The 26234-nt window shown below is 34.8% G+C and overlaps 1 protein-coding gene across 1 annotated transcript in view; it reads right to left on the bottom strand.

The window, feature by feature from the left end:
• Positions 1 to 12628: 12628 nt before the first annotated feature.
• The window catches only part of LOC145243780 (proton myo-inositol cotransporter-like), an 87459-nt gene continuing 73853 nt past the window's right edge, over positions 12629 to 26234 (bottom strand). The window contains exons 9-10 of the mRNA XM_080106821.1: positions 16519 to 16671; positions 12629 to 13101 (exon numbers count right to left, since the gene is read on the bottom strand). Coding sequence (XP_079962947.1) covers positions 12971 to 13101; positions 16519 to 16671 — 284 coding nt within the window. The 3' untranslated portion in view covers positions 12629 to 12970. The remainder of the gene's footprint in view (positions 13102 to 16518; positions 16672 to 26234) is intronic.

The raw sequence follows: 26234 nt of genomic DNA, 5'->3' as shown, positions 1-26234 counted from the left end.
TATATATATAGATTAGTGCATTAGAAGAAAAGAGTGAGCTCAATTCTATAAGAGGAGACTTAGCGGGACAATATAAAGCTCGACAAGTATCATTGGAGCTTATATAGGAGAACAATAGGAATGGTAAATGAATTCACAAAAACTATATATTGGCAAATATAGATTGGTTCATTTATTCTATAAGAGAATACAAACAATTAGTTGGGGATAGAAGGAATTCTTTATGGCAAGGCATTTCGAAGCCTAATGCTTCTCATCTGATGATTCCATTCCCCAACTAATTGTTTGTATTCCCTTGCTGAATAAATGAACCAATTTATATTTACCAATATATAGCCTTTGTGAATCAATTTGCCATTCCTATTGTTCTCATATATATATATATATATATATATATATATATATATATATATATATATATTTATCGAGAATTGGCTCTTTAATAATAAATACTAATTCTGCATGAATTAAAATATATTTAAGCGTATTTTCTGGCCAGCATGGCCGGGCGCCCCCTACTAGTTAGCATTAACGGTGACTATCTATTTATAACGTTATTCCATTACGGACTGAATATATTTTGAATTGAATATAATTTTACTTAATTCCTTTTGGAACGATAAGGTTAGAAAATATCTTTTTCTAAGATTTCTGCTATAGATTTAGATATGTATTGATAGAATAGAAACTTATATGTCTCACCTTACTACTGTGAAGGCGGGAATTGGATTAACTGACCTCACATGGCTCAAAAATGATAACCATTAATTAATCAATAAGTCTGGCATACACTTAAATATATCTCTTCCCATTAAAATTTTTGAAACTATTTTTTTTCCAAAACTGTTTTCATTTTTTTTTTGTTTAATTTATTTTTATCTTAAAATTAATTTAAAAATTATTTAATAAATTTTTAATACTTATTCCTATAAAGAAGAGTGTTATAATATTGTGCATCTGACATTATAATCCTCAAACCGTAAAATATAAGGGAGGTACTATTTTTACTTGAAAAATAAATAAAAGTTATCTCCCTTACACGGAGTTTATAACTTGCAAAGTTTATTAAAAAGAGTTTTTAATAAAATAATATTATGAATCCAACGCTATATAAGTACAGCTAGTCCTAAATAATAATGAAAATTCCTCATCTTAGAAAATACTTACAAATATTTTTAAAAAATGCACGTACCTACTCCGGCTCCAGTTATAAAACGTCCGATCAACAGTACCTCCCTGCTGTTGGCCGCAACTGTGATGATTGTCCCTAAAATGTAACAGAAACAGGAAAACATTGCGCATTTCCTGCGACCAAATTTGTCGCTGAAGCAACCTCCGATCACAGAGAAAATGGCGGCGCTGGGCATAGCTCCCGCCAAAATCAGTTGCTTCCAAAGTGGAGTCATGTGCATAGAGGCAATGTTCTGGATGAGTAAAATGGACGCCGACATTGCGCCCATTTCGGTTCCGGCACTGAAAGCCGATGTCTTGGCTATAAAAGCCAGGAAATACATTGTTATTGTAGATGAATGTGGTGCATGTTTTCTCTTCTCTTTACAAAGCGGAACAACCTCCATTAAATTGATGAAGAATTAGAATTTAAAAATGGAAATATTGTATTTTTCCTTATTTTCCTCGAATAATATAAAACAAGTGGCTGTGTTGGTATCAAACAGAAATGTTTTAAAGTTTAATTGTATTGTTAAAAATGCATGTACTTCAATCCGTCCGTTTTACGATGCAAATATAATTTCAAACTTTTATATATATCTATATATATATATATATACATATATATGGAATATATCCGAGAACAAACATTGAAACTATAGAAATCGACGCGGGTTCCATTATTTCGTTGAATCACTTGAAGGGGAGGCTCCATGCAACACTACGAGAGCACGAACACATTCAAAGAAAATGCTGTCAAGCTGACGCAGTTAAGCAGTACTAATTGATATATTTATGAAGTTTTAATCGATATTTTATTTTTCTTATCAACACATCAGTCATTCAAGCATGTGAACGCCCAAAGCAATAACCATCGATAATCCATTGATAAAAGAAAGCGAAGTAAAAATGTTTCGATTTTCATACACAATTATGGTTTCGCCATTTTCTAATTACATCTAATTCAATAAATGTTCCAAAAATAAAACAAGCGGTAACTACTTTATAAAAACTTAAACTGCTCCATGGACTGATATCTTCTCCCTTCTTTCTGAAAAGTGTGCGTATGAGAAAACTGAATGGTTAAAAACGAGCATTGGAGCACATGTTTCCGCATGGAAATATAATAGCAAGCCCCACTCACCTTCATGGTTCACTACAGCTTTTGCGGCTGCTATTGCACAAAGACAGTATGTATTCTGCTGGTTTGTACATCATGTTAAATAAAAATAGGCAAAAATTCGTAGATGCTAGAAATCATTGTAAGAGAGAAATAGCGACAGCCAAAAGAAAGCCAACTGAAATTATCAGGGAACTCATAGAATCGCAAAAGATAGGAACTCGTGATTTGTAACGGGAAGTGTCACGCGCATCACGTTGTGACACAAGAGTCACGACAACAGATCGTGATAGTCATCGGCACCAGATTATAACAGAAATATGTCATTGGCACGTGAATGTGACACTTTCGTGTCCCGGGCATGCGTCGTCCAGTGGTCGACCCCTCCAGCGTGACCAGACTCGCACTGGTCACTGGAAAACATACCTCCGCTGCTCAAGGCACGTTAAACGTGCATGACCCCAAGTCCGTGTGGCAACATTGTCCTCTTCGGCCGTCACTCTGGTTTTGTGTATGTGTCTTCGTCGTCTGGCGTCAGGGCATACCTGAAATAAACTGCATCTTCACTTATGCCGGCAATCGAAAAACAAAGAAAAACTCTGAGGTCATTTTCGTTTAAACCAAATAAAATAATTATTTGCAATCATTCTACATTTGTTTAAAGTCGTGTTTTCGTTATCCGCGCTTCGTGATGCAGGTTGTATACTTGAGATATCAGGTTAATTCTCTAGCTAAGAACAAGATCTTTTCAAGTTAGTTCTTATTGAGATTTCTGCATCTCTCACCCCAGGCGGGGCAAAAGCCGATGTGTACGCCTCGCTCGCTAGCCAAAGACTGCCAAACCCTTTTATCTCTTTTCGAGTAGGCAATCGTAGTTTATAAAAAGCATCATCCTTCCTTTTCTCCATTATCTTCTATTCCACCCTCTTTCTTCTCTTGTGAATTTCTTTCTCTATCCCCCTATTTTCTTATTCTTTTCTCTTTCTCTATTGTTTTATGAACATATCTGTCAAACTAGCTTGGTGGTCTCCGAGTTAAAACACCCCGGGTCCCCGACTCCGAGCAGACATTTGGAACCCAAATTCTCGAGACTGTCCGAATCAATTACGTTAGTTAAAACTCATTCTCACCAGATCCAACTAGAAAAATAATCTCTTTGTCCGAAATTCCCATTTTCAGACTTATCTCTTTTTTTCCGCCATTAAAACAGATACCATGTCTCCCGAAAATCTCATAAACGCCTGTCTTAATCTTTGACACAGTACCAGCACGCCCCCCCCTGCCATAAGCATTCTTATCTTCCCCTAGCTGAACGTGACACCCGGCATCGTCCGGTGTCCCGTCACAATTTCCGGAAAATCTATAATAGTGTAGTGAATCTATAATAGTGAAGGACAATCAGTAATTCCTCCACTGAGCAACAACCAGAAGGTCCTATGCACAGCAACCGAGTCAGCGGAACTGCTTGCCCGGCGATTCGCCTCCAACTCCACTTTAGAGCCAACAAACAACTCCCTCATAAATGTCCCTATGTGGACTGAAGCTACACTAAATGATATAACAATCATCCATTCTCATGTCCGCTATATCTTAAAAAACGTAAACACCTCCAATGCGTGTGAGCCTGATTTTATTATTGCTATAATAATTAAAAAATGCTCAGCTGAGCTAGCCTCCGTATTTTCCAAGCTCTACAATAAATGTCATTAGATCCTTCTTAGACAACAGGACCATCCAGGTTTTCATTGAGTGACGTACATCCAAGCAGCATAACATTAATACGGCAGTTCCTCAGGGGTGGATCCTTTGACCATAATTATTCCTGATATTTATAAACGACATCCTTGATAATATTGCGTCCGAGATGGGTATATTTGCTGATGATACAACGCTCTATAACACGCACAATGAAAGAACGGATATACATAAATCCAAGACAATGGCAGAATCCTTAGAAAATGACCTACAGACCGTAGTAGAATGGGTTCGCAAATGAATGGTAATATTTAATGCTATTAAGACAAAGTTGTTCTCATTCAAACTGAAGCAAATACATTGAGGGCATTGCAAAAGCTGCTGCGATGCTGGTGGGTTCCCTCTATCGAGCTAGAAGACTACTCAAACCTGATATTATCTTGTACCTCTACAAGGCTACCATTTGCCCATGCATAGAGTATTGTTGCCACACCTGGGCTGGTGAATCTCCCACTAGCTTCTCCCTCTTGGATAGGGTTCAAAATAGTGTTGTCAATTTAATAGGTCCCACTTTGTCAACTAAGCTACAACCCCCGTCCCATCGTTAAAACTTACAAATATTTTAATGGAATGTGCTCCGATGAACTCATTGCACTTGTACCCACTCAACGTACATATCCCTGACAAACCGGCTTAGATCCCTAAGTGCAAGAAAGCTTTCTGTTCTGATAGTTTCTTCCCATGAACAGATAGACTTTGGAATTCCCTTCATGTGACTCGATTCTCTGGATTTGCTGACATGCAGAAGTTTAAATGTAACGTAAACCAATATTTTAATCTTTCCAAAGCATTATCCTAAATAGTAGACACTTATGTCTATTAACTACATGTCTTGTAAGGGATGAACGTGAGTAAAAAAAAGAAATATGTGGATTAGAAAGCAAGGAGAAATGAAAAGAATGACGTCACGTTTGTTGAATTGAGAGTGAAGCATGCACGGTCCCCGGTGGGTGCACAGTAAACAAGGCATAACAAAATGACTAAGTTCAGCATTTGTCCCCCCATTTAGCCCCAAAAGTCCGCAGGGGACGTCAAATCCTGGTGTAAATGAACAAACGGTGCAGTTTTGGGCCTTAACATATGTAAATTTGAGTTCTGCACCATGCAAAAAAAAAAAAGAAATGACTTAGTCCATCATTTACACTTCCCCCATTTAGCCCCAAAAGTCCTCAAGGCCTTAACATATATAAATTTGAGTTTAGCACCACGCAAAACAGCAAAATAGACATGCACAAAAAAATTGGACAAATATGGTAAAATAGTCCCCAAAACGGAGGTGCTTTCATTAGCTCTAAAAGAGTCCCTGCGGCACACCCAAGAGTTATCGCAAAGTATAGACAAACAAAATTATATAGAAATCAGTTAGAACATTTCAGAAAGTTTTATGAAAATTCAAAGCATCAAACTTTTTAATAAGCATAAAAGTGTCAATTTTATCCATTTTAACCCGAAAGGCATCCTTAGGGAGGCAACCGGAGTTTTCCCGGAAAATCCGTTCTGTTACCTTTTTTTTTTGCTCATATCATGTTTAATGTTTGTGCAAAATTTCAAAAAAAATTCCAAGGCTTAGTTATTGAGAAAAGTACAGACAGACGAACGGACGAACGGACGAACGGACGAACGGAGAAGGGTGATTTTACATGTTCACCCTCTTTTTATCGAAGGACCAAAAATGTTTTAGAATAAGTTTCGTGTGAAAACCGGAGCTGAGCCGACGTTCAATAATATACTGCAAAAGAAAGGGTTCCCCAACATCTCTTCGATAGGTCCACCAATTTTTCTATATAAATATAATTGTAGATGTATATATGTGTGTGTCTGTAAATATTCAACCAATAACTACTAGTCGCATAACACTGACATTAGCAAGAAATAGTAATCATATACCTACGATAGTTTATAAAATCTTTGTTTGTATGGGTAAATAGCGAGTACAGAATTTATATAAGCAAGTTGAAATGAAAAATGTTCATTTTCACTTGCCAACATATTTATCTTACTTTTGAGCATGTGCAAATTTATTCATAACTTGAAATAATTTAATTTTAAAGCGTTCTTTTCTATCTGTCGATAGCTCGAACTGTAGATAATGTGGTTGGTGCGCTAAATGTTTTAGTTTCAATTCTACCTGATTGCATCCAAGTTATATTTTCTCATGTTATGTTGTTAGTTTACCGGAAAACACCGGAAACTATTAAAATGGTCAATTATTATGATGAGATTATAATAGTCGATTATTATGATTGGTAAAAGTATGATTTTATGATAGAAATATGTTATCGATATAAAAAGTTTAGTTGAAATATTTACATTTTAAATAGTTCTCAGCGTGAGCGAGGCTAGTTGCGACAATCAATATGGTTTCCGTCAGTCTTTAAAGACTATGGATACCCACTGTAAGGGTGCTTACGCGTGAAATATGTTTGGCAAGAGTTGCGCAATAACCAACTACACCTCTCCTGAGTCGACATTGTTGAATACCAGTGGAGATTCAGGACGACTGGAAACAATACCGAGATAAGCGGAAAGCGCATACGGCGCCTAGCCCTTCCAAATGGTTACACATCTGGTACTGGCCAGGCTCGACGTTGCTTAACTTCGGTGATCTGACGAGAACTGGTATGTCAACGGTATTGCGCCGTATATAGTTGCGACAATCAACTATAGAGAACACAACTGAATACTTCCATAACACGGCGTAAAGCGGTGGAAGGTTATAATGGTGAGCGGAGCCATTATATTGCGAATTACTCGTGGAAGAAGAGAAACAGAGGAGAATGAAGTAAAAAGCGATTTTCGCGTTCGGAGAGAAACACCCTTAATTTTAAGACGCATGTTTTTGCTGGTGTTCTAACCAACAACGATATCTATAAACTATTAATTTATGTATACACACATCAGCACCCAATAGAGAAGTTACATTAAATTTAGTTTAAATTTGCAGTTTTTGCAAAAATTACAAGTGCGGACCTTCTTTTTGCCGCCTATATATATATATATATATATATATATATATATATATATATATATATATATATATATATGAAATAAAATGGAGATGGAAGGACCTGGATACTCAACGTTTCGCCCGATTTATGCGGGCTTCTTCAAGAGGGATGGTCATTGAATCTTAATAAAGATCTTGAAGAAGCCCGCATAAATCGGGCGAAACATTGAGTATCCAGGTCCTTCCACCTCCATTTTATTTCATATCGTCGGATTTAATCCAGGTCAACAATCATATATATATATATATATATATATATATATATATATATATATATATATATATATATATGTGTGTGTGTGTGTGTGTGTGTGTATAATTGTTATTGCATTTTCACGACAGATAAAGCATAGGGGCTACTATCTGGAATATAATTGTATGGACACTATTTAGGGAGTTTAGCAGCAAGATGTCTATTCATATTACACTTGGATTTCTGAGTGTCAGTACAGTCTAGGAAACAGGAACCCGGAAGTGAATTCCAAAGCATAGCAGTTCTGGAAAAGAAACCATTAGAGTAGAAGTAGAAGCCTTTCTGGTGTTATGTAATCCTTATTAGAAGAGATGACGTATACTATATTTGTTGACTGTTCATATTAGTGTGAGATGCTAGATACTACATATATTGAGACAGACAGGGTACATTTTAATAAAGGAGAGCAGGTGACATGTAATACAGAATGGAAGCGGATATTTAGATATATAGGTAGATAGAGTGACAGAGATATTGACATTTATACCGTTTGACAGTTCCGGGAATGTTTCTATAAACATTAACATATATTTCTTAACACATATTTTTGAGATAAGGATTTCCAGTCTTTTATCATAATGAATAAACATTCATTATTTATAATAGCTGAGAGGCAGACGCATTCTTAAGCTGATAGAGACACATTCTTAGATGAGTTTATGCACAGTCTTATAGATACAGATGAGTGGAACGCACGTCTATAATACAAATTCACAATACCTTTCTGTTGAATAACATAACAAGAAGACGCAAATACAAAATGATGAAGTTGTTCGTTTATTTCATTCGACCGGTCAATGGCTTTGCATCAAGGAATTCAAAATCTTTACAGAGATTTCTTTCTTCTCTCCTTCGTTTCCAAGGTTCGATGTCAGCTCTGTCTGTCCGACCCTGTCCCGGCCTGATTTCTCTCTGACTCACTGACTTCTGACTCATTAACCTAAAGCGCTCTATATTGAGAACTCATGACGTCACTGCATGACAAAACACGTGCATATCGATCTCGTGGCACGACACGCCTCACGTGTCCAAGCATGCATTGCTCCTAACATGTTCACAACCCGATTTCTCCCTAACCTAATTTTCCTAACCCACTTTACAAATGTGTTTAACATTTTGCATTGTTTGGATCTAGATTCCTTATTTTAATTTCATTTCATTAACAGAAACAAAATTGCATTATCACATTCCTTTTTCAGTAAACAGATATCTAACTATGAACTAAACAATGGTTAATTCTACATTCCATTTTCAATAACATTCTGTATTATTTATTTTAACTTATGATCGGAATTATCGATTCCAATCCTAGCTTCGCAGGTTCGAATCATCGGCTATCCTATCTCATATTCACTCACTTACAAGAAGAGAGTACTTGTTCTTGTAACACTGGAGCTCAATTGTTTAAGGGTGGGATTTTTCTGCTTTTCGTGTTTATCAGGAGTATTTACGTCGAGGGTGTACAAGGGCTTGTAGTTCTGATGTTGAACTTTCTTTATTTTAAATATTCTGCTCTGTTTTAGATACTTAATTTCTTAAACATCTTTTTTAGATACTGACTCTCTTATTTAAATTATTTACTTTCTTAGTTAATTTATTTATAGTTATTTATTTTTTAGCTTTTTTTTATATTAATTTTATATTTATTAATTTTATATTTATTAATTTCATATTTATTAATTTTATATTTTTTAATTTTATACTTTTTAATTTCATATTTATTTATTTAATAATATATTAATTTCATATTTATTTAATTTCATATTTACTCATGTTATATTTATTTAATTTCATATTTATTAATTTCATATTTATTAATTTTATATTTAATTATTTAATATTTATTTAATTTCATATTTATTAATTTTATATTTGTTTACTTTCATATTTATTAATTTCATATTTATTAATTTCATATTTATTAATTTTATATTTGTTTAATTTCATATTCATTAATTTTATATATATGTAATTTTATATATATTTAATAATATATTTATTAGTTTCATATTTATTTATTTTATATTTATTAATTTTATATTTATTTACTTTCATATTTATTAATTTCATATTTATTAATTTCATATTTATTAATTTTATATTTATTTATATGAACGTGAGTCAAATATATATAAGATACGTACTCTCTTATTCTAATTACGCACTTTCTTATTTTGAGATATCAGATACTTATTATACTTTAAATACTTACTATTTCATTTTAGATAAGAACTTTATATTTTACATACCTTTCTTCTTATCTTGGTGAAATACTTTCTAATTTATAATGCTTTCTTTAATTTAAATACCTTTTTCATTTAAATACTGGTTTCTTTTAATTAGGGTACTTACGTTCTTATTTTGGATAGTTACGTTCGTTGTTCGACACCTTTGTTTATATACATATACTTTCGTTTCTAAGATGTTTACTTACTTATTTTAGACACGAACTTTCTCATTAGAGATACTCGTGACTCATTTTAGATGCTGTATTTCTAGTATTAGATACTATTTTCATTTTTATATACTTGTGTTTTGTTTTCTAAAGATACTTATTTTCTTATTTAAGATGTGTACTTTTTAAGATACGTTTTTGTTACTTGTTTTAAATACTTATCTTATTTTTAACACTAACTTCTCTATTTTAAATATCACTTCGTTATTGTTTATACATAATTTCCCGATTGCGATAAAACATTCCAGTTTAGATACGAACTGTCTTTTATTAGAATCTTATTTTAGACTGTAATCTTCTAATTTTAGATACTTGCTTTATTGTTTTAGATACATTTTTATTTGAAATACTATCATACTTCTAATATTTACTTCTTTTCGAAACGAAACTAGTTTCCATATTTCAGACACTTTTTTTTATTTAAGATGCTTATTCGTTTTAACATTATTTCAGCTAAAAATAATGTATTAGCGATTTTACAATCGCTAATTTACAAATTAAGCTATATCTTTTGCTGTTTATGTTTCATTAGGAGGAGGTTCACAGAACGACGACATTTATAGTAGGAGATAGATTATAGAGGAAAGAGACCAGAGAGGTGTAATGAATAGTTCTTTAAACACGGAGGAGAGATACATTATTGATGAGGGGATATAGTCAATACTTTGGAAGGGGCTTCATATAACGATCATTATACGAGACGATAAAAACGCAATACATTACCTTGCGGCTGATGACAAACGAAAACAAAGGCTTATATAATAATATAGAGACATTTATTTCCCAGCTAAAGATGAGGATGATCAGAATCCGATGCCTGGCTAAATCGCTACATTGTCTCGTCTTCCCCCCTTCGCATTCTAAAGGAGCTTAGACTAACCCTCTCTCACACTCAACTCGACATGAACTCTGACTCGCCCCTATCTGCCTTGAACTGAACTCTCTCACTAACTTAAGTGTATATATTGATTCTATATTTCTTTATGACGTCAAAACGCGGCCAAACATGCACAGGATGCAGATGTAAATGCATATGCACAAAGAACATTTCTTAATTGCATTGTTCCATTATTCCTTTGACCTAACTTTCGTCGTGTAATTATTTCAAACTACAATGGATAATTTCACTGTATTCCTGGAATCATATCTGAGTAAAAGTATGTATTAATTTTAACGTTTGAGAATTGAGTTCGATTCCAGCATTCCCATTTAACAATAATTATATTCCCATTTAATAATAATTATATTCGACCTGTTTGTACTCAGATATAATATGATCTATATTAAAGAGCAACTATATCTTTCTTTCCCTTAGATGAGTAGAAGCACATTTCGAATCGTACCCAAACCCTTTATACTATAATTTTTCTAATTTATTTATTAACCCACAAACCATATTTAATCTTTGCTGAACCCTAGTAGAAATTAACCTTTAATCTACACCCCATAATCATACATACCTCAATTCAAAACGTAATCACATGTTCCAATGTTAATCATATTCTGAGGAGTGTAATTTCAAAGCAGATACTAGTTCTCTTTGATACTAACTCTATTAATTCTAACTACCCACGCAGGAGCATACAAATCCCTTGTTTTGAAACCAAGAGCGGAGATAACCCTCTCGGTGCTGATGAACCCGTAGATCTGGTCAGGTCAACCATCTAGAAAAAGGAAAACTCCAATCTGTAAACCTGTACCTCTGACCTCATACGTCTTGACACCAAACGAAGAAAGGAGGCCTCCTTAGTCCTAGACAACAACTCTCCCATTAGAGACGCCTAGTGTTTGGCCTTGTTTCTTGACTAGGGCAATGAACGCCATCCCCACATCCGCCTCATTCTCTTCCCCTATACCTGGGCATCTTATAGCGTGCTTGTTTACCATGTATACTAACATGATTGGACAGGACCATTCCTGTTCGACAGGTTTGAGGGTACCGGTTTGACAATGTCTGGCTACTGTTTTTGACGGGCAATACAGGATCCCAACTCTTTGTTAGTACTAAGAGCGGCTGCTCTATCATCAGTTGTATAATATCGGGACTTTTGTAGTGCCATGTAGCGCATGGAAAGTGACCCTGCTCTCATCTCTGGTGGGCATTTCTGAGGCCACATTCCTGATGGTCTACTCGTATTGCATGATGGTGGCTATGCACAGCCGTTTTGTCTAGCACCCCAGCCGAAATCTAAAACTACAAAACAAAATGAAATGACAGCTGAATCCAAAATAACGTTCAAGCCAGACACACACTCGAGCAGCGATTCGGCTCCTCCCATGAGGCTTGCATTTACAAATATTCGAGGACGTATAACTAACTTAGATGATGTAGAATTATTTCTCCTAGAAAATTCCCCTGATATCTTTAGAACCAAGTGAAATTAACCTCCATCAAACACAATATTCCTCTGACAATTCGTCGTATAATTATTTCTAACCGCAATGGATAATTCATTATATTGCTGGAATCGCATCTAAATAAAAGTATAAATTCATTTAAACTTTTGATGACTGAGTTCGATTCCAGTATTCCCATTTGATAATAATTATAGTCGATCCTAATTATTTCGTTTCTCTAAATGCCGGGATTTGTCCCCTTTAATATACAACATTTGCAGTGATGAAGATAATGAAATAGCAAGTCTCATGTAGGATGATTTTAAGCATTTTAGTAAACAGCGGAGAAACCGGATTTATGATAAAAATATTTCAAAAATTACCTGACGAAATACCCGATGAATCAAGTGCAAGAAATATACAAACAATTGCACCTTGGACAGAATCTTAACAAGAAACCTCCGATTGCAGTGTCTGAAACAGCAAAAGTATGTCTTCCCCCCCTCCATCTTCAGTAAAAACAAGAAAAAATTGAAGAAAATTCATTTAATAATATATAGGTTTTTAAATTGTTGGTGCTAATGCACTTACTGATCCGCGCTATTTTTTAAATCGTGTTTCCACGTTTAATTAAAGTTTTATGATATTTTTTTTTATTCAATTGTAAGGTTAAAGTACAGAATCGGTAGAAAACACCATCCCCTCCCCATATTAAGAATGGCTTTTTTAAATGATAACGTTATTATTTCAGCACGGATCAATAAGTGCATGGGTATAAAATTGTTTATAGTTTGTTTCATAACTTGTAATTGCTATAACAAAATGTATACGTGTGTATCTGCAATTTTCGCAGTTAGATTTTGTGTATAGAATTTAGATCTGTTCTTTTTCTGATTTAAATAATTCTTCGATTTCTTCCAATGATTTGTTTTTTGTTTCTGGTAGGAGAAAGAAGGAAAAGACAGACCCAACAAAAGCCAGGGCGGCCATCATGTAGAAAACACCTGCAAAATAATAATAATAAAAAAGAAACGGAAATTTTTAATGATACGAACACATTGTATGATGCGACTTAAAATTTCTTACAAAGTAAAAACATATATTTTCTTCATAGTCATTATGCCTTCCTCAAGAATTAGGAGGGTCATGTTTAACAATCTAACTTCACTAAAATGTAAACAGCAACCTAAATCCAACTTCAAACTTCATTCACATGATTAAACTAACCAATCAATGTCTGTATCCCATATTGGAGTACAGATGCCCAATCGATATAAGCGACTAATAGATTGGGCTGTAGGGAATGAGCTTTTGCTAACATATAAAATAATTAATATAAGGTGTGGAAATCGAACTCTTCCGATGTATGTTCCCACTGATAATGCTTAACATATTTATAGAGTGAGTAGTGAATATTTTGACAGAATGTGGTCAGATTTGAAATAAACCAGAAGAAAGTTTAGACATGGTGTTACATATTCAACAGTAAGTGTAAACATTATTTTTTTTTATTTTTTATTACATTTTCACCCCAAACAAGGCAAATTGCCACTTTGGTGTAGGGGGCTACTATCAGGGGCAACAACTACTGGGGTACTATGTAGGGATTTGGGCAGCAAGGTGTCGGTTCACGTTACACTTGAACTTCTGCACGTCAGTACTGTTGGGGAAGCAGGGACCTGGAATGGAATTCCAGAGTCTAACGGTTCTGGGGAAGAAACTATTGAAGTAAAAAGATCTTTTACATCTAGGGATCTCTACAGTGTGGGGGTGGGATTTAGCAGCCTGTCGGGTTTGTCGAGGGTGCACACGTCGTGGGGGCACAAGTGATTGCACTTCGTCAGAGCATTCACCACTAAAATACTTGTAGAAAAGGCAGAGGGATGCAACATTTCGTCGATGGGACAGAGCCTGAAGCTTAGATGCCAGTTCAGGGCCTATCAGGTTTGCGACTCTCTTTTGAACCTTGTCAAGGAGCGAGAGACTAGTAGCAGATGCACCAGCCCAGATGTGGCAGCAATACTCCATACATGGGCGAATGGTGGCCTTATAGAGGTACAGGATACTTTCGGGTGTTAGTAGTTTTCTAGCACGGTAGAGAGAGCCCACCTTTCTTGCAGCGGCCCTGGCAATGCCTTCAATGTAATTGTTCCAACTCATGTTTCCTGTGAACGTTAGGCCAAGGAGTTTGAAAGATGGCCTTTCAGATAAAGAGTCGTTGGCCATTGCTATGGGTGGTAGAGAGGGTTTCTTGTAATTATTGAATGAAACTAGTTTAGTCTTGGCAGCATTGAACGCGACCAACCACTTTTGTCCCCATTCCACTACAGATTATCCGAATGCATGAGATCATTCGATAGATTAATATCATGATGGCCGGTGGAAATGTGGTACAATAGACAGGAAGTGAATCTGATTGGTTTGTTTCATCATGTGACATTTTAGTTACTGCATGGATTGTAAGATAGATATACAGTGATGTTGCTATTGGATGCTTTAAAAATTGGTACTACTAATCTTATTTACAGTATCTTGTCGAACTCTAGAATATTACTTTCGAACTCAACAATCTGCAGATAATTTCGAACGGAACATTTATTCAATACCCGGAGGCAGCATGTTCACTTCCAGTCAACCATGACAGGGTAGATGTCATCTTGTAAGTAACTCATAATTGTACTAAGTAAAATTAACGCGCAATTGACACTCTTGAGTTTTAATTTCAATTCCCAGTATATATGATATTCAGAACACAACTGCTAATTATTTAAGACTTAGCTCGCTCATGGTGGACGGAACGAGAGCACACTACCCACGTGGATAAAGTAAATGCTTTCGTTCGAAATTTCGTGCAGATTTCGACAGGTAGGAGGTAGGAGGTTAAATCAGACGAAACATTGTGAAAAAAAACCCTCTAGATAAGAACAGTAGTCATAATAATCCAAATAACACGAATAATACGAATTATCAATTATCTCATCTCGGGTTTGTTTTTGAAATACAGTTATCAGCCCACGTTCACTTTCTAATATCATTATATAATATGAATAAATGAATAATTAAATAAACTCTCTGAACCATGCTTGTTTGCATCTTGTCTTCGACGATCGGTGATTATATCTTTAAAAAAGTGATGACGAATGAATATATATATATATATGTGTGTGTGTGTGTGTGCGTGTGTGTGTGCGTGTGTGTGTGTGTTTGTGTGTGTGTTTGTTTGAATCTTATCTTGGACAATCGAGCTACTCCATCTTTTAAAAAAGGATGGCAGGTGAATTTATATATATATATATATATATATATATATATATATATATATATATATATATATGCATACATATATGTATATATATATACACATGTATCTATCTATCTATCTATCTATATACATCTATCTATCTATATACATCTATATATATACATCTCTCTCTCTATATATATATATATACATCTATCTATATCTCTCTCTTTCTTTCTCTCTCTCTTTCTCTCTCTCTCTATATATATATATGTATGTGTGTGTGTGTTTGTTTTGATCCCACTATTGTCTATTAGGCTCAATATGATAATCAATAGGGACTGAATTAATATATTATATTTAAGCGTATCTCACGACCGGGTAGCACCCAGCGGCCTGCTAGGATTTTATAATATTAGAATTACTTAATTCATAGGTTGGAGATCAAGCTTGGTGATTAGGTTCAAATAAATATGATAATTTTAGACTCATTTAGCTGGTTTTCGTAAATCTTATTTGAGTCTTGGGACGAGCAACTTATTTTTCGTGATCGTTCGCTCAGAGGTATTGGCAGAAACTGAGCAATGACTTTTTTAGCAGATGAAAACGTTTAATTCCCACCCAAAAAATCATACCAAGAGTTCCATCACTCATTTCACCCCCCTCAACCGAGGGCCCTCTTTATGTAACATACATATATACAGAACTTCTGTTCTATTAGTTTGTTTTGTGCTGAATTTCCTATTTATTCAAGTGTGCGATTTTACTTGCTCTGTTTTACCTGCGCCATTATTATCACACACACTTAAATATCATTTAAATATTGATCCTCCCAGCGAGCAAACGGTTGTCTTGTTATAACCTTTGTAACAATTAAATTAAATTAAAATGTTAATGATTAAATGATCCCTTAATTATTGCATTAAATTCCGACTTTAAAGGCAATTTAACAAAATATTTAATCAATAAATAAATTATAAATATGTGGAGGGAAAATAAAGTTAAAATTTTCCCGATAAACATCGACGAAGTAGAAGCTTTATTATTATAAAATACCGAGAGAGTTATCTCGTTTCGCTCCCGTCTCTCTTTCTCTCTTCATTTGCTTCCCATTTTTTTCGTAACTGAAATTTCAACTTTAACAATACAAAAGAAATGATCAATTATTTTTTAAACTAACCGTAATCATGAATTAATTCAATAAAAAACAAGAACGTCACAGATTCGATGAGGAGGCTGACAAAATGAAGCAAAGATGCGATTCCAGTGCCTGTACTTCGTGCCCACAGCGGGTAGATCTCAGAATTGATTGTAAAGGGAAGTTGTCCTGCACCTTTGAAATAAAGAAAATAGAATTCATGCAAAATAAAATAAATAATAACTAGCAAGGCTTCCCGATTTTGTCCGGTGCCATAAAAGTAAACAAAATAAAGTGTTTATTTTAAAATAAAGGAATAAGATAGAGGGTTTCCACGTTAGTTTAGGTGTGAATTTTAATCAAGCACATATATATAACTTTTAATGCTGGAATTTTACACTGGCTAAAATCGTATTCAGTTGTATAGTGATGGATTGTGCTGAAATAATAACGCTATTATTTGTGTGCGCACGCGTACGTGTATGTGTGCATAAGTTATAGATTACGCAGGACGTAGGCCACGGTCGAGGATATTTCGTATACTTTAAAAATAGACTAAAGGCTAGCGTCCAAAATACGTATCTTACTGTAAAAATAAAAATAGATTTTAAAAAGTAAAATATAAAAGTTTGTCTGTATTAGGGAGAAGGAGAAAGATAGATATTGAATATATATGTTTTTAAAATTAAACGTTAAAAAATGTAACTAAAATAAAAGCCCGACACAATGATTGTGTAAGAAAGAAAAAAAGAAAACAAAACACAAATGAATTTATAATTAAAATATAGAACGTTGAAAAAAAGAAAAAGAAAAAGAAGAAGAAAAAAGAAGAAAAAAGAGGAGATATTATTGTATTATCAGACGCAGCAGAACAGAACACACTCGCACAAATGCACGCATCCACGAACTAAAATGAATACTATTTTCGAAGTAAAATACGCGCAGTGTGTGTGTGTGTGTGTGTGTGAGAGAGAGAGAGAGAGAGAGAGAGAGAGAGAGAGAGAATAATCCCTTTGCACATACTGTGGACCCGGTATAAGTGTAGAGAATAGCAGTTCGACTGCTACGAAGCCAATATTATAGAGATTTCTATTGTACATTCACACACAAATAAAACAAACTGATCAGCACAAAGTAGAAAGGATAGTGTTGTAGTGTATACAGTGTGTTAAAGGTTCCAAATGTAAGCATAACGTTATAATGTGTTAAAAAATCAATCGCAAGGACTGTGTAATTTACTTTTGTTGTTCTGACAACGAGAGAGATTCTTATAGTGGATAGTGTGCAAAAGAAAACAAGTAAACAGGTTATTTAAAGTTCATTTAATGATTTTTTTCTCTCTTGTATTTTTTTTCGATTTTACATGACTAAAATGACCAATGCATTAAATGAACTTGACGCTTGGCGGAAAATATCTCTCTTAGTGACGCCATATTTTAATGTTAGTAACTGTTCGTTTATAAAGTGAAGATTCTGGAATATCAGAATTATCAGAGATAAACCAATCAGAATAGAGGAATTTTGAGGACGAGGTTTTAGTATTTATTAATCGGAAATTGGAAAGATTGTGTTAGATCTCTGTATGTATGACAGGTTACGGTCTTATAATCACAGAATCTGTAGAATGTGTAGAATTCTTCCCAGTGACTACTGATACAGTGATATGACTAAATATTTAGAGAGAAAAATTGGGATCCCTTCCTGTAACAATGTTAGTATTGTGATAGTGCTGCTCGTAGGATGTAATGTGGTATTTAATCATGACTGTGTCTGAAATGGTGTTCGAAATATACATAAGATTGTGGCTATTAGCCTAAGTGTATTGAATTTTTATGTGGCATCTGCTGTTGTAAACCTACGATACTTTTGTCCAGAGGGGAATTCTTGCGCCTACTTTATTGATATAGATATGATTAACGAGACCCGTAAAAATTCCATGTTGGCTGTCTTCATTAAAATTTAAAAGACTTTAAAATACAAAAAATAGTTTCATTATAAGAGTAAATTATTAATTTTGAGATTTATTTGCATGTTTTTCCATTAAAAATATTAATAAACAACTTTTTAACTTAAAGTTTTATATATTACGTTGATGCAAAAATAATGTCGTTTTTTAATATATAAGTTGAATGTAAAAAAATTACATTATTTTTGCAGCAACCTAATACTATATATATATGTATTATATATATATATATATATATATATATATAGTCATCCAGATACAGTACTGTTTCTCTGTATCACATTTCATCATTGCAGCTAGACTAGAAACTTTCCCATACCCGTGGATTGAGCCAACACCGATCGAGTTGATTGTCGGTAGTTCTAACCTCTGGCCCATGAGTTCGCCCTCTGCAAACGATCTCCTCCAATTTTCATTTAAATAGACACTCACCCACCGCTTTTACAGTACTCAAGCTGCTTTTTTATTTACAAAAAAAACAACAAAAATAAAACAGCGAGCCTCGCGTTAATGTCATATAAGCAACGGCTGAAATGCATTTACTACATGGCTATACCTAAGGAGGGGGGTGAAAATATAGTCATCCACATACAGTACTGTTTCGCTGTATCATAGCTCATCAGTGCGGTTAGATACATATTTACATATACAGTATCGGCCATAATATAAGGAACGGAAAAAATTACAATTATTCATGTATATTTAAAAAATTAGTGCATGGATTTTTCTGAAATACTCAGAATAAACAAATAGAACCAATGTGTATAAACTAGTACCAAAAAAATAAAAAAATAAAATTACGATTCAATATTGAGAAATATTTTAGTTTTAAATTATATCTGTGGATTTATCCTGGCCAAAAGTTAAGGAACGAAATAGAAACTTTATGTTTTTTTTAATGCAAATGTTTTAAAAAATAAATTAATTCAATATTTAGTGAACATCCCTTTATTCTTTATGACCTCACTACATCTTCGACCACAAGACTGAATTAGTTTCTTGCAACATTCAGGATTTATCTTTTCCCACTCTTCCTTCAATAAATCCCACAAATGATTTTGATTTTGGGGATTCCTCGTCTGTGCTCTTTCTCCAATCATTTTCCAAACATTTTCTATTGGATTCAGATCCGGACTCTGCGCTGGCCAGTCCATTACTCTTATTTCTTCTTCCTCGAGGTAACTTATCACTTTTTTAGCTTTATGGCAAGGGGCGTTATCTTGCATAAAAATGCTTGGCTGATTAGGTGAAAGGCGTAAGCTCTCAATGACATGTTGTTGAAGGAGCTGCTTATAAGTCTCCGCATTAAGCCTACCATAGATTCGAACTAGTGGGCCAACTCCTTCCGAGGATATCATACCCCACACCATTACACTTCCCCCTCCGAATTTAAGTGTCTTTTTAACACATTTGGAGGATAATCGTTCACCTGCTTTACGCCGTACATGCTTCTTTCCATCAGATCCAAACAAATTGAACTTGGATTCATCGCTGAAGTGAACCTTAGCCCATTGTTCATCAGTCCAGACGACATGCTCATGGGCAAACTTCAAACGGCTATTTTTGTTCTTTAGATACTGGCACCCTGGAATGCAATCCGGCAGCTTCTAACCGTCGAGAAACAGTTTTTCTAGATATATTTTTCCCAGTCTGTTCATTAAAATCACGAGAAATTGATGTTGCGGATTTGAATCGGTCACTAAGAGTCTGCCTTACCATAATTCTATCTTCTCTTTGAGACGTTTTAAGGGGTCTTCCGGTTTTAGGGGATGCTTTTAATGTATTTTTATTCTTATATCGAGCTATCACACGATGAACAACACTTTTTGATCTTCGAACGATATTAGAAATTGTTGAAATTGATTTCTTTTCTTTGTAATTGTCTAAAATTATTATTTTTTTCTTGGGGAGACAGAGTTTTGCGAGTCGGTGACGCCATTTTTCTTTGTTGTGCTTATCAGCAGTTCCAATATTAAAAAGTAGCTATTTTTATGTAAAGTTTAGTCTGTTAAAAATAAATTTTCTATTTCGTTCCTTAACTTTTAGACAGGATAAATCCACAGATATTATTTTAAACAAAAATATATCTCAATATTGAATCGTATTTTTTTTTTGGTACTAGTTTATACACATTGGTTCTATTTGTTTATTCTGAGTATTTCAGAAAAATACATGCACTAATTTTTGAAATATACATAAATAATTGTAAATTTTTTTTTCCGTTCCTTATATTATGGCCGATACTGTACGCCTAAATGTATCTATATACATCTATTACATGAAGTAACCTAATTTTAATATTCTTTTAAACTCGAGAGTTAATTTATTACTTATTCGTTTTTATCTTTTCTTATTAGATGATTAGTTTCCTTTCACTATTACGTGGCCCTGTCGATGGGGCATTAGAATACGCCGACTGCCCCCCTGCCCCCCTGCCCCCCTGCCGAGGGTAAAGTCCCTCAATGGGGCTCCTGGATATGACCTTAAGCTATATCCGATGGTGAGGCTCCAGTTTGCGGGCTCTGGGGAGTGTGGCGCCACCCTTTAATTGCCATTGCTCCCAGGTCCACTCTGACCCGGAGTGGTAGTACCTGTTAGGGTCCCAACTATGGGTTAAATAGAAACTGACTTGCAAAAAACAAATATATTCTATTAAAAAAAATTTCTTCAAAATCATCGGATTCGGCATTAAATAACCTGAAAAAGGTTGATATGCCGTAAAACAAAAACAACCAACCAACCAAATTCACTATTAACGTTTCATTCTATTTATGCACAGATTCTACATTCTGCATAATTGCGTAGTAGAATTTAAAATGAAATCGTTCTAGCACACGTATATATATATATATATATATATATATATATATATATATATATATATATAAAATAGTATTTACTTGAATATAACTCAGTTTGTATATTTTAATCATAATAAATTCAAAAATCTAATATATAAAAGCTATATGTGTCTGTTTGTAAGTCAGTCTGTCTCCATATTGTCGAACTCTATCCCATCCGAAACTAAACGTTGCAAGACGGTTCTTGAGGTTTCAAATGATTGATTTCTTTACGGACCGTATTTTTATGGGTCTTTAGCCAGTTAAAATAGTTTTTAAGGGATCAAAAATTGATCAAAATTAAATAAAAATCATTATACATATTGTACATAAACTTAGTTTATTTTATGTTTTTAATCAGTTCATATGCGTGTTAGGTTGGTACAGCGATAACATCACTAGATTCGGCTCCGATTCTAGATGATGGTACCCAAATATTTTTCTTTTTACTTTCACTGCTCTATCATACTTTCACGGCTCTATAATAATATATACAAATCTGGACAGTTTAAAATATCATATTCAAGCATATTTTACGCCCGGGCAAAGCCGGGCACCCCCGCAAGTTATATATATATATATATATATATATATATATATATGTATATATGTATATATATATGTATATATATATGTATATATATATATATATATATATATATAAAATGAAAATTACAATTGAATTTACCAAAATGATCCAAGATGGTAAAATTAAAGTAAATTATAAATATTAAAGAATTAATATTTATAAAATTATTCGAAACTCCGCGGATTAAGGACTATCCATATATCTAGTGTTTCCTTTTCAGATTAAATATGTTTTTAACTTTTTTTTTTTTTTTTTTTTTTTTTTTTTTTACAAAGGCATCACCACATTATCAAGGCCCAGAGGCCACTCAAGGATAAGGGTTAAAGAGTGTACAGTAGAAGTTGGTCAATATAGTAATCATTAGTAATGAAAATTTGGTAAATTTAATAACTTATATGGAACGGCTCATCAAGAACTTATTTACTTTAGACTTGAACAAAACCATATTGTAGTCAGCCGGAAAGCAGGAAAACGGAAGACAATTCCACAGGCGTGCAGTTCTAAGAAAGAAGCTTTGTTCATGGAATCTACGTTTAGGTTTAGGCACAGATAAAGAGTGGGGGAAATTATTGATAGTGTTTACAGCTAGACGAGTGTTTCTTGTGAAAGTTTGGCGAGGGGGGACCATAGATTGAAGCTCAGTTGAACACTTTCCATGAAAATAACGATACATCAGAGACAAACTCGCAACATCTCTTCTGTGAGATAGAGGTTGCAAGGAGGAGAAAAGGACATCTCCTACGAGGCTACGAAGTCTATTTTGAACTCTATCAAGGCAGGACAAGTTCTTTCTAGCAGCTCCTGCCCAGATGTGGCAACAGTATTCCATCCTTGGACGTACCTGGCTCTTATATAGATAGAGAATAGCATCAGCAGTGAGATATCTACTGGATCGATAGAAAGATCCCACCATTTTTCCAGCGGCCTTGGCAACAGATTTGATATACGTGTTCCATTTAAGATCAGGAGTAATGGTCAAGCCCAGAAGCTTGTCAAAACTTGAGGCCTCCTGAAGACGAGAGCCATTCATTTCAATTGATGACAAATGTGGATTAGAATGTTGATGATGTAAAGAGAGAAGCTTGGTTTTAGATGCATTAAAAGTAACCAGCCACTCCTTTCCCCATTGTACTACGTGCTCAAGATCAGAGGAGAGAGAATTGGAGAGAACTTGCTCGTTTACTGTCTTAGATGTGGTACCATAAATGGTAGTGTCGTCAGCATAAATGTCTACAAATGATGTAAGGATATGATTTGGAAGATCATTAATGTAGATCAGGAAAAGAGTTGGGCCCAGGATGGATCCCTGAGGGACACCGGCATTAATATTGTGAGCTTCTGATTTTTGCCCCTCAACTACTACTCTTATGAATCTATCAGAAAGAAATGATTTAATAATTGAGAAGACTTTTCCAGCTATACCATAGCTAGCGATCTTATGAAGTAAACCTTTATGCCATACCCTATCAAAGGCTTTAGATATGTCAAGAGCAATTGCCCTAGAAAGATTGCCACCGTCGAGAGATTTGCTAATCCTATGCGATATAACTGTAAGGACATCTGCTGTAGATCTAGCAGAACGGAAACCATATTGAGTGTCACTAAGAAGGTTATTTTTGTTGAGATGTTTGATTACTTCTGTATTTAATACAGATTCTAGCAACTTACTCATGACGCACAGGAGACTTATTGGCCTGTACTGAGAGGGGGATGAGCGATCACCTGAATTCTTAAATACAGGGCATACTGATGAGATTTTCCAGGGAGATGGGAAACTATTCTCCTTAAGACAACGATTAAACAGTTTTGTAAGTATGGGCGCTAGTTCAGGTTGAAGTTTTTTGAGTACTATGATTGGAATACCATCAGGGCCAGTTGCTTTACTGGAATCAAGGTTTTTGATTAGTTTGGCAACATCACGTACAGATATACGTATATCACATAGCGTGTTTTCTGATACAAGAGGAAATATTGGGGGTTGGCGGTCTTGGTCGCAAAGGGTAGAATTAGCTGCAAAGTTCTTGACAAAGAGTTTGGCTTTGTCTGATGCTGACGAGATTACCTCAGATCCATTGATAATAGTTGGGATGGAGCACACGCTTCTGTTCAGGATTCTGTTTGCTATTTGCCAAAACTGGTGGGAACCAAGCCGCTGCTCAGCTACTTTGGACTTAACAGATTGAGCATACAACTTTCTTGCGTTCCTTATTACTTTCTTACAATGGTTGCTGGCAGTCCTGAAAACGGCTTTAGTTTCCATACATCTATTACGTTTGAAGCAGTGGAAAAAGTGATTTCTGTGCGCAATGGCAGCAGCACATTCTGGAGAGAACCATGGCTGGCTGTTAGGTTTTTGCTGAAACTTTTTAGAGGGTATGAAATGGTCAATACCGACAATTAACCATTCAGTTAGGTCTAATACTATAGAGGACACATCCTTTTTAAACATGGAATGCAGAGGTAGATCAGATATAAATGTACGGAAGCTATCCCAGTCAGCCTTAGTGTATCGATATACTGTACGATGAAGAGGTACGTCTGGGGACTTATTACATTTCATTTTTATCTTAATTGATACAACAGAGTGGTCGGAAGATCCAAGAGGCGACAGAACAGAAACTGAACATAGTTCAGGGCAAGTTGTGAGAAAAAGGTCTAGTAGGCTCGCATACTGGCCGTCATTATCGGGCACACGGGTAGGTTCCTGAACAATCTGAGTGAGGTCATAGGCAATGGAGAAATCATGACAGAACCTCCCCTCATCATCGGTCTTGTTTGAGTGGGTCAACCATTCGACGTTGTGAACATTGAAGTCTCCACATACGTGAATGTTAGCTGCAGGATAAGTAGAAAGGACTTGGTCAATTTTCTCAGATATGCTTTGAAAGATAGTAACTCCGCTGTTGTGGGGGCGATAGAGAGTAAATATAAATGCAGTAGTGTGAGCTAAAGCAACCCGGAAGCACATATAAGGTAAGTTAGGATCTTCCCTGGAGATGTCCCTCCCACATGGAAAGCTATCTTTAATATAGGCACATATTCCATGCCCATGGCGATCTTGGGGGTCAGATTTAGAAGTTAAGTTAGAGTATCCTGTAATTGCAAACTCATCAAGGGAAATAGCCTGTCCAATGCCAGTTTCACTTAAAAATAAAAGGTCTGGTTTAGTCTCCTGTAATTGGGTTTCAACCTCTGGAAGGTTAGAACGTAGACCCCTGATGTTGGAGAAGGAGACATGGTAGTAGGGGTCTACGTTGGAAGTTGGAGAACCGGGTTTAATCGTGTATTTTTTCTTGAAACTTGTCATGATGAAATTTTGGAATTTGTGGACTAGGTCGACAGATTTACTTAGAGCAGGACAGAGAGGGGAAACTAAGAGAGAAAAAGAAACGAAGAATTTTTTTTTTTTTGTACCACATGATAAGGTAAAGCCGTAACAATTACCCACTAGTATGGCATCGAGAGGCCCCACCAGAAGCTACTGCATGGTCCAGATTCCATTCACCAAATGGCAATACAGCAGCCCCAGTACTTTGCACCTGCTGATAGGACAGCCTCCTTAGTGGTTAATCCAAGGTTCGGGTCCCTGACTATCAGGCGGATAACGTCAGCCCAGACAAAACGTTTACCTCCAGCACCCTTACTAGTGACATGGCTACAAGGATAGACATAGAAACAGAAAATTTCCACCAACTCTGCCAACTGTTCGCGCAAAAATACTGCCAACCTAGAAAACAGCTTTTTCTTCTCCCTTTGTCAGAAAAATCACTCATTTAAAAATGAGGACTGAGGGACAAATAAGAAGAAGCGAGAGTAACAGGAGCTGCCGATAACGCATCCACAATGCGTTTTCTACTCTCCATTAAAAAAAAAAAAAAAAAAAAAAAAAAAAAAATCAAAATAAAATAAAATAAAAAAAAATAACTATTAAGTATTGTACTTAATAAAAGTCCAACGGACCTGTTTAAGGCAAAGTATGGTGATAGATTCCCCTCCCACGAACTAAAAATGAGTACAATTAGGTAATCTATTTTTGCAATCAACTCGGTAGATAAATAAACATTTATGGACGAGAAAAAAAAAAAAAAAAAAAAAAAATTAAAGCTAGCATTTAATACAACAGAAATACATAAATTAAATACTGAAATAAAATGTAGTTATTAATATTTGAATCTTAAAATAAAAAGTGCGAATTAATAGAGAAAATCACTTATCACAACAACGCATTCCGTCTCCAAACTAGTGAAGAATTTAACTTTTAATAGCGTTCAGAAGATTTTTTTTTTTAAATTAACCGTTAAGAGAAAGCGTGATTTTATTCTGAACTTTAACTAATCACGTTTTAAGCAACTTATGATATAAA

The sequence above is a fragment of the Euprymna scolopes genome, chromosome 22, assembly GCF_053919585.1.
Source record: "Euprymna scolopes isolate OS-2025 chromosome 22, ASM5391958v1, whole genome shotgun sequence".
Classification (NCBI taxonomy): domain Eukaryota; kingdom Metazoa; phylum Mollusca; class Cephalopoda; order Sepiida; family Sepiolidae; genus Euprymna; species Euprymna scolopes.
Note: the sequence above shows the minus strand (reverse complement) of the source record. Positions and strands in the feature narration are given on the sequence as shown.